This window comes from Nanorana parkeri, unplaced genomic scaffold (genome assembly GCF_000935625.1).
Source record: "Nanorana parkeri isolate BGI_ZX_2015 unplaced genomic scaffold, ASM93562v1 scaffold310, whole genome shotgun sequence".
In the NCBI taxonomy this organism is placed as follows: domain Eukaryota; kingdom Metazoa; phylum Chordata; class Amphibia; order Anura; family Dicroglossidae; genus Nanorana; species Nanorana parkeri.
This window is the reverse complement of record NW_017306578.1, coordinates 321,234-331,802: the sequence shown is the minus strand read 5'-3', so window position 1 is coordinate 331,802 and position 10,569 is coordinate 321,234. Positions and strand designations below refer to the sequence as shown.

The following is a 10,569-nucleotide window of genomic DNA, read 5'->3' as shown; positions in this document are numbered from 1 at the left end:
TAGATATAAAATCCCTGAAATAATTAGTTGCTTACAATGATATATATTATATGCTTGTTAATGGATTACTATAGAAACATAAATATTTAATTTTCTTTTCTAGACAAGCTCTTATAGTAATTGCATGTTCCTCATTCATAAAGGATTTTTTTTTCAAAAGCTCACAACAGACTTTACGCAGATACTGTTAGATGAGATGAATAACAGGGGTCACTTTAAAAATCAATAACTGCCACATAGAACCATATGTTTATAAATGAAGCAAAGCAGTGCTGAAATAAGGCAACCTATAAGTATATAAAGAAGTACAAGTATGAACTACTTTATATCTTATTGCTCAGCTATTTAATGAGCAATTTGGGAAAGAGAAAATGTTAGGGGCAAGGTATTGACAACTAATGGTGGAGCCTCAGAAAGCAATATCAGAAGTAATTCCACATTACTTGTGTATAATTTATTTTGCACTCTTCTAAGGATGGAGTGTTTCCTTGCCACAGTGCTCTAACAAAACCCTAGATAACAGCTGTAGAAACTATGTACAAAAGGACGTTAACTTTAAAGAACAACTCCAGGATTGTAAAAGACCTGGCCCACTGCAAGTGTTAACTGCTCGTTTTTCTCTGGAGGTGAAAATAAAGAAGAAATACTCACCTGATCCTCGGTCTTGCAGTATTGACTGCTCGCCTCTCTACCTCTCCACTCCGGCTGTGGTATGTATGGCTGTGGTACCATAGACCTGTATTAAACGTGATGACGTCACAGGTACGTAGATCGCCTGAACATGGGGGGAAAAAAAGAGGCTGCAGGGTTCTAGCAGCCAGGTGGGACCAAGGATAGTGTAAATATTTCTTCTTTAATTTTGTCCTTAGAGAGAAACAAGTAGTTACCGTTGCAGTGCGAGGGCATAGGACATCTTGTGTAATGTCTCATAAGGGGAAGTGTTTCCAAGAGCAACTTATAAGATTGTATTTTTCCTTCTCTTTCTGCACTGGAAACGTGGAAGGGAGAACGTTTACTATAACCAACAAAAAGAGTCCTTTGTACATATCCTATACAGGATTTATGGTCTTTATAAGATTATAGTCTCGGCACGTACAACCTGGTGGGAATTTATTTAAAATAACTGACACAATGAAAATGTCAGTTGTGCAATTACTTCTGTATTCTCTTATTATTTTCTCTCCCCTAAAAATATATTTCATTTCCTTTTATGTTCCTGACAGGATGAAAAGAAACAGTTGATGACCACAAATGTTTGGCTGAGACAGGTAATATAATTTATGCCTCTTGACCTTTACAGTATAGTTACATATACAGTATATTACTGTTCTACTGCAGCCAGCGGATCTGGATTAGTTTTATTAAATCTACATAGGGAGTATATACATTCTTAGCAGGGGGGTATTTTGGGGAAATTTGAAATCAAATAACTTTCAATACTCACCTATGAAACTGTTAGATACATTCAGTATAATTATTAGTATATTCACTACATGAAAACACAAAATCAACTTTCTTTTAGCATCTGTATTCTAGCATTCACAAAGGGTTTGCCGTCGGTAAACATCATGTTAAAATTTCTCAGTGTGGCAAATAATTATTTGATCCCCTGCAGATTTTGAAAGTTTGCCCACTTACAGAGAAATGAAAGGTCTATAATTGTTTATCATAGGTGTCTTTTAAATGATAGAGACAGAATATCAACCAAAAATCCAGAAAAAAACTGATTATACAAATGTTATAAATGGAGTTGCAGTTCAGTGAGTAAAATAAGTATTTGATTCCCAAGCAAAACATGACTTAGTACTTGGTGGTGAAACACTTGTTGGCAAGCTGTCACAATCGAGTAAAAACTCAGATGGTGGATAGCAGCTGTTTAGGCCTTGTAAAAGGATGTGAAGGTGGTTCAGTCAAAGGTTCCACTATTACACTCTATATGGGGGAAGAGTGAGCGTGAGAACCCATAAGCATCATATACCGCCTTAACCCAGGAAATACAATGGACCAACTGTATCCACTGAATACCACCGGGTGTCCCCAAATTACAAGGGGGGATGAAAGGGTACAGCAAGCTAATAGATGCAATACTGTTAGGTTTTGGTTTGAGTAGACAGGAGCACACAATGTATATAGTGGTTCAGTATAGCTAGGTGTGTGTATCCAGGCAGCAACAGCAGATCAGTATAGTTATTCAGGTACAATTAGTTTAGATACTTATAGCTGTAGTTATAGCAGTATTGACACTATAGGTAATGGAACAGGTACAGTGCATCCAAACATAAAAGATCCCAGCAGTACACACACATAGAACGGCAGAATATGCCTAGTAATTGTAGAGAGCAGACCTCAGGTTGGTTATAAGCAACAGTGACACTTCAGATATAGTGAGGCTCATATATGCACAAAAGTCTTGCAAAATAAGCACAACCTCCAGGAAAAGACTGTGATTAGGACAGCCTACAGTAACCTGAGGTACATGCAGTTTCTTAGGGTTGCATGTGGGCTGCCAAGTCCAGGGATGTGGAGGTACAGGTCTGGAACTGGTGGTGGAACGCCTGTACAGTAGAGCACTGCTCGAGCAACTCCAACAAGAGAACGCAGAGCAAGTGAACTGATTGCCGTTTTAAGGGGAAGTGACGTCCCCTAGGGGAGGAGCCGGCCGCAGCCGTCCTCCCCTATGTGTCGATATCAGCGGCCGCCGTGTGAGACGGGAGAGCCGTTCCCTGCCACCAGAGGATCGCAAGGCAGGTCTGTGACACAAGCACAGAGGTAAGATGTTTCTTGTAGTTGGTTACCAGGTTTGCACACACCTCGGGAGGGATTTTGGTCCACTCTTCTTTACAGATCTTTTCTAAATCCTTAAGGTTTCTTGGCTGTCGCTTGGCAACTCAAAATTTCAGCTCCCTCCATACATTTTCTATAAGAATACAGTCTGGAGACTGGTTAGGCCACTCCATGATCTTAATGTGCTTCTTCTTGCGCCACTGCTTTGTTGTCTTGGCGGTATGTTTTGGGTCATTGTCATGCTGAAAGACCCATCCACAACCCATCTTCAGTGTTCTAGCTGAGGGAAGGAGGTTCTCATCCAAGATTTTACAATACATGGCTCTGTCCATTGGCCCCTCAATGCGGCAAAGTCGGCCTGTACCTTTAGCAGAGAAACAGCCCCAAAGCATAATGTTTCCACCTCCGTGCTTGACTGTAGGGATGGTGTTCTTAGGGTCATAGTCAGCATTTTCCTTCCTCCAAACAAGGCGAGTCGAGTTAATGCCAAAGAGCTCAATTTTGGTCTCATCTGACCGCTGCACTTTTTCACAATCCCTTTCGGAATCATTGAGATGTTCATTGGCTCATTGGCTCCTTGCTGATCTCCCTCCGGGCTGTGAATGCAGCGCTGAATACTGAAAAATGGCCTGGATGGAAAGGGGGTATAACACTGCGGACTTCAAGTGGTTAAAGTGACAGGACTAATCTGTGTACCACATAGCCAGTCCGTGGGAGCCAGAATTATTGTTGGTTGGTAGGGGGTCAAATACTTATTTTACTCACTGAACTGCAACTCCATTTATAACATTTGTATCATCTGTTTTTTTCTGGATTTTTGGTTGATATTCTGTCTCTATCATTTAAAATACACCTATGCTAAAAATTATAGACCTTTCATTGCTGTAAGTAGGCAAACGTACAAAATCTGCAGGGGATCAAATAATGATTTGCCTCACTGTATAGTACTATTAGGCACTGAGCAAAGCATCCAAAATAATGAAAATGTAAAGAATTAAATTTTAAAGAGGACCCACACAAAAAAAATCTTTCAGTGCACTTAGGCTTACTGCTATAATACCCTTGGCACACTAAGTACAGGCCAACTGTGGGGTACAACTTCCAAGAAGAACTGTGGTGAGACTAGGAACGTTCAAATATTTAAATATTTTAACAAGCAATAAATACACTTTAGAACAAACCCTCATTGTTCTCTGTAGCTGCAGGCACTTAAGAGCACTTCCTCTGTAAAGAAAAGTAAAGTCATTCAACTCAGTCCTCAGCACTCTCCTCTTTCTGTTGACCTGCTCTGCATTTACATTAGATATTAGAAGGTCGGCAGATTTCCAAGTCACTGCTGTAAGGGAAAGGTCAAAACCAGCTACTGAGAAAAAATAAAAATGTTTTTGCTACAAACTTTTTGTTATCATTACTGTGTGAACCTCTGAGTACTTCCCCAATCACGTGACCATCTATATAGAGACTGTATGTCCCATGGCTCCTTCTCTGCTGCTTGTACAATGCATCAGAGATGCACAATTCCTATTGTCCAACACACAGGACATGAAGTTCCGTGCATGTGGGTTTTTTCTACATTTAGCCCTGCTGCGGGCAAGCAGGGCTACATGTAGGGTAAGGGAGCCACCGCTCATTTTGTACAGCCACCCAGATCACTTATAGCAGCCTGCTTGTTAGCCCCTATGTGATAGCCATAAAGTTAAGTGGGGAAAAAAAAGTGATAAAAAAGTAAAAAAAATACAATAAATTAAAAATTAAAACCAACCCTGTCGCCCCGCCATCAGCATGCGAATGGGCATTGTGTGTGTGTACACTAAGTGCTGGCCTATTCCACTGTGTGCCATATTGTGGTAGCTGGGCACACATTAAAGGATAAGCTCCCTATCCCAAGTAATTTGGGAAAATTGAATTATCATCTCAAACCTGGCCCCTCTTCCCCTCCATACTTACCTTTTGGTGAATAGTCCTTCCCCTCCTTCACTCACCTGACCACGCTGGCCCATGAGAAGTGCTTCTTAGCACAGTTTCCACACCCCTGGTGCATGCATGCCCCATTCTCTGATTCGGAGAGGTCACATAAGGTGGTTACACTGGGCCAGCAATCCAGCAAACAAATGAGTTAGAATGCTTGCCACGGTTCGACAACACACAAAATGACTTAAAGTAGCATGCAAAAAATGGTGCCTGGGATGCAGATCACTGAAAACACAGGAAGTAGGTATCTGTGCATTACCGGGGACGCACTAGAGGCGCAGAATCTAAGAAGGGCCTGGTCTTCGACAGAGCCTCTATTTCTGAGGATGATTGGCTGCTTGACACCTTCCAGGCTCAGGATACCGAAGCAGGAGTGAAGCCTGCATACACAATGCAGGTCAGGAGCACAGAATATGTAGTACACTAAGGAAGAAGTTCATGCATAAATGTAATAGGAGCGCTGGTAAATAGCAGAGGGCCTGTAAAGGATGGCTGGCAGGACACTCAGGAGGAGCAGGTAGAAAATACAAACAGCCACAAGAGTGGAGCTGAGACTTACAAGTAATTACAGGTGTTAGAGTCCACTGAAGCTGGAGAAACAATCCACTTGCTGGGAGTGCAGGTTCACAGAAAGCAGCAATGTGAGTAAGTAAGATTTGCAGGGATCTCAGGAACAAGTAAAAAATGACATACAGGGTCCGGCTTGTAGTGAGAAGACACGTTGCTCGAATGCCAAGCAACAAGTGACCTGAACTTTTAACAGAGAGGTTTAGAGCGGATTGGCAGGAAGCCAAGCAGTTCGGACAGGAGGCAAAATCCGGCGCCGGATCATCACACAGGGAAGTGTGACACTTCTACAAATAGTTTTAATGTTCATGGATTGGATACCAAAGACCAAAGTTTCTTCCACAGCTGGTGCCTACCCTCTCGGACACACAATTTCTAGATGTAAGTGGGAGTCTATCCTAATGCCTCCTACTCTCCTCCGTCAAGAGGATTTTAAGTAAAACAAAATTTGTATTTCAGAGATGTTCTTAAAAACTCAGGCTTGTCTAAGCTATAGTCTAATTTCAACAAAGCATATTAAACAATTTTGGCCAATTTTACAAATTAAACAAAATCAGAACTTGTTTTATAGCCATGTCATCCACTGAACTCACAATTCTAGCTGCACTCATTTCCCCCTGATCCACAGGCATAAATATGAATCCTTGGGTGATCCAAGCATACCCAAATAAGAGCATGGCCGATAGTTGTCCCCTGAAGTCCCACAGCTTGTAAAACCAATACCATGCACATTACTATCTTTTTAAAAAGTACATTAATTTTTTTCTATGTAAGCTCTGTTTTTTCAAGAAGAATAGGAGTAAAAACGAGTAAATGACCGATTTCTTTACACACACAAACACGCAGAGAAATTGCATGTAAACTCTTTAATATTATCACATTTTGTCATTTCCTTCCCTAGGAATGGGTAGACCTAAAGTTAAGATGGAATCCGAAGGATTATGGTGGAATTACTTACATTAGAGTGCCTTCTGAGACATTGTGGCTTCCTGACATTGTCTTGTTTGAAAAGTAAGAAGGTTTTATTTTCTATCCAAATAAAATACAGAAACAATAACTGTAACTAATATGTGGTGTATGATCTCTTGGTCTAATATCTAAGGTACTGTTCATAGAGAACCACAGTTCATTTTTACATATAGGACAGGATGACATTTCTATACTAATATTTTAATTTAAGATTAGAAAATGAAAAACACATATAAAGCAGGAAGGAAGAAGTATTTTGTGTACCCCAACATATGCAGCCATAGGAGTCTGGCTAAATAGATTACAATCTATAAATTATGTACGAACAATTCTAAAATGTCCAATATACATTTACTCATAATCTGAATCACATACACACTTTCATTTTTTCCCTTCCTGTGCGGAAGAATGACAGTTCATACACTTTCTTCTGATGTATGTAGTGGTGGTGCAGCCTTTTTCACCAGCTGCAACAAAAAAAGTAACAAGGGTCCTGGGGTGCACAGTGGTCGGTAGAAGCAGATGCTGTCAAAATTGGACCTTCCGACACAGCTTTTATAAACACTGTTCAGAGGCAAGGTAGACAGATACAAAGTAACATTGTTACTTTTGTATTTACCCTGTTTCATTCATCCGCAAATTAAAGTGATGACCTATGAGGTTAGCGGAAACAAAACCTGACAGGTAAAAAAAAAAAAGTTAACTTTTAAAAATATATATAATTTGTTCCCATTTAAACTCTTTTTAACACTAATCAGCCCAATTAGCTTCTTCCCCTTAACTATTATTTTTTTTCTAACCATTTATATGTAACCTTTTTTTCTTTTTATTTGTTTTGTTCATTATTTTTCTAGTGTCACATTAAAAAAAGCACAACATTGAAAGAAACAAATCTTTTATTTAATTTGCAATGTTTTGTACCAAAATCATAATTTAGTGTGACAAATTACAGAATAGAATATATATTTTTTACAGGGCTCAAAATTTCAGGTCCTGAGCTACTACCCAGGCTTTAAAAGATACACAGGGCCTTACACATACAGCCACAGCACAACACGCAGGGCATTACACATACAGCCACAGCACAACACACAGCATAACACAATAACACACAGGGCATTACACATACACACACACAGGGCATTACACATACAGGGCAATACACATACACACACAGGGCAATACACAAACATACACGGCACCCCATCCCATCTCTGTGTCCCCCTCAATTACCTGCTGGCAGGGGCCTGACACTTGAGTTTAAGCCAGGTCCCATGCATAGTTATTGCAGCTCAGGCTGCACAAAGGGCACCTGCAGCACAACAAGCTGCTGGGGCCCCTCCCGTGGTCTGCCAGGCCGCCCCAGGGCTTTCCCTTTATTGAGGCGTCCGCAAAGTTATGGTGTTCTATCATTCCATCGGACCCATGACTTTATTGGATCGGATTAAATGGGACAGACCACGGGGCATTACCGCAGCCATAAAACCTAACCAAATACCCTTTACATGACACACTCACCCACTGCTGTCACAACTCTATAAAAGCAAGACTGCAGTTCCCATAATCCTCCGCGTGCAGACCGGAAGTTATGCTGCCAGCAGGAAATAAGAACTGACCTTAGTAAAGATGGCTGCTGTCATGCGGCCATCTATAACATGGGAAGGTGCACGGCTGTGAGCAGCAGCATATGGGTAAGCAATCTGGGATCCCTTCAGGAGTTGGGCACTTAGTCCATGACCGAGTGCCTGACCCAATGGCTTCATTTCTACTCGCCCCCAAACAATCTTCACTCGCAAATTGCGAGGGGGCGAGTGGATATTTTGAGCCCTGCCTTTTATCTACAGTAATATTATTTAAACCGAAACACTGATAAAATTAGAAATAAAAAAATGAATTTTCTTTTTAGTTTTTGTTGGATTGGATTAAAAAAAAAAATGAATGACTGCATGACAATATCACCAAAAGAAAACCTAGTTTATTTTCTTTTATCCTAGGTAATCGTATTATAGAAGCAGAAATGTAAAAAAAAATGCTCTTGACCATAAGGGATGTACAGGTGTAGTTTGTTTGCAGAATTTGTGTTACGTTTGGTTCATTTTGTAAATTGTCACTCGAGTACATACACTTTTGCATACACCTGGAGTCTGTTGGCGTACCAGTTCTAAAGTTACTCTAAACATCACCCAGAAAGTTGTTTAGAAAGGGCTGATATTGTTTTGAATCTTTCTTATGTTACAGTGCAGATGGACGTTTTGAAGGCTCCTTGATGACAAAAGCAATAATAAGATATGATGGAACGGTGACGTGGACTCCACCAGGCAGTTATAAAAGCTCCTGTACTATGGATGTCACATATTTTCCTTTTGACCGTCAAAACTGTTCGATGAAATTTGGATCATGGACTTATGATGGCAACATGGTTGACCTCATTCTTCTTGATGCAAATGTAGATAGGAAGGACTTCTTTGATAACGGAGAATGGGACATTCTCAATGCCACGGGCCTGAAAGGAATGAGGAAAGATGGGTTGTATTCATATCCATTCATCACGTATTCTTTTGTTTTGAGACGACTTCCCCTGTTTTATACTCTTTTCCTTATAGTCCCTTGTCTGGGACTATCCTTCTTAACGGTTCTTGTTTTCTATCTGCCATCTGATGAAGGGGAGAAATTATCATTGTCAACTTCTGTACTAGTTTCCCTTACAGTGTTCCTACTTGTCATCGAAGAAATCATTCCATCTTCTTCAAAGGTAATTCCCTTGATTGGAGAATATCTTTTATTCATTATGATATTTGTTACTTTGTCAATAATAGTGACTGTATTTGTCATTAATGTCCACCACCGTTCCTCAGCAACATATCATCCAATGGCTCCCTGGGTGAAAGGCCTTTTCTTACAGAAGCTCCCAAAGTTGTTGTGCATGAAGGGGCACATTGATCGTTTTTCCTTCCTAGATTCTGAAAATACTGGACCATCAACAAAATCAAAGCCCTCTGGAAAAAGGAAACATATTCAAGCTAATGATGGAGAAAGGGTCCTGATTGCATTTTTGGAAAAGGCATCAGACTCTATAAAATATATTTCGACTCATGTCAAAAAAGAACACTTCATTAGACAAGTAAGTATGATTATACTTTTCTTTATGCGGGCTATACATACAACCACATGGTGACAATGCTGACTTTAATGGTATAGCTAAGCAACAAGTGGAATAGGTGGTTATTAACTAGTACATTAGGAAATAATTTAGGGGAAAAAAAGCAGCTGGCCTTTCATGGGACTCTTGCAGTGGGTTTGTGTCCTTCTAGCCAGACAAGGAATGCACTTCTATGTAGGGATGCATTTCGTGGTCTTCTGAGCAATACAGCAAAATCAAATGGTTTTTAGACTTGTGATGGATTGGTAATCAAGAATGTTCCCAACCTCTTTTAAAGAGACCTTGTTGACAGACCATTCATTTTAACAATACACTTCAAATTGGATTATATGAGCATTTAACATTTTTTTCAGGCCTGTTATTTACCTCTGCAAACCTATGCTGTATAGATATCAGAAGGTCCTGAGACTGCTGCTAGGCACGCCATCTTGGATGTGATGTCAGCAGTCACATCTGAGTGATACAGCAAAACATTAGTTTCGTATTTTTCATGATTCGGTTCAGAAAGTCCATTCAGTTTGGGATTCGGACGAATCTGAAATGTTCATTAATTTCAGATGTGCTTGATAATTACAAACTAATTTTCGTTTCGCAGAAAAGTGACATTAGAAAAAATTAAAAAAAAAAACATTTTTCTTTTCATTTTTGGACAGTCCACAGAAACAATATAAAAAATAAAAAAAGAAGAGTGCGGTTTTCCCCCTAATTCATATCAGACTCTTTAGGTCTGGTAGGAATTTTAGGGGGAACCCCAACACCAAAATAAAAACCCGGTGTGGGCAGTGTTCATTTTATCAACTACTATTGTAGATTTAGTCGACTAATATATGACTAAAACTAAATTGAAATTTGCTGTCAACATTAACACTGGTTTGAGGTCTCCCCTAAAATGCTTTACCAGATCCTTGATACTAGCAGCAGCCTGGCAGAGCAGGAGTGTGTGTGTGTAAGCGTGCCACACACACACTATAACAGGCCACATGGCCTCAACATGTGGAGGGTGCTTTGCTAGCGGGGAGACGACGACACCCTGGAAAAGCACCTGAGGACATGGGCCTATTCCCCACTCCCCTGGACCGGTGGTTGTGGGGGTCTGCAGACAAAGGGGTCTCATCTCA

The 10,569-nt window shown here is 40.3% G+C and overlaps 1 protein-coding gene across 3 annotated transcripts in view; it reads left to right on the top strand.

Annotated features, from left to right (window-relative positions):
* Positions 1–10,569, top strand: part of CHRNB3 (cholinergic receptor nicotinic beta 3 subunit) — a 38,330-nt gene that overhangs the window by 26,416 nt on the left and 1,345 nt on the right. For 2 of the 3 annotated variants that reach the window (XM_018557907.1, XM_018557909.1), the window contains 3 exons: positions 1,224–1,268; positions 6,224–6,333; positions 8,530–9,412. In XM_018557907.1, the coding sequence (XP_018413409.1) occupies positions 1,224–1,268; positions 6,224–6,333; positions 8,530–9,412 (1,038 nt within the window). The remainder of the gene's footprint in view (positions 1–1,223; positions 1,269–6,223; positions 6,334–8,529; positions 9,413–10,569) is intronic. The other variant, XM_018557910.1, reaches the window with a different exon arrangement.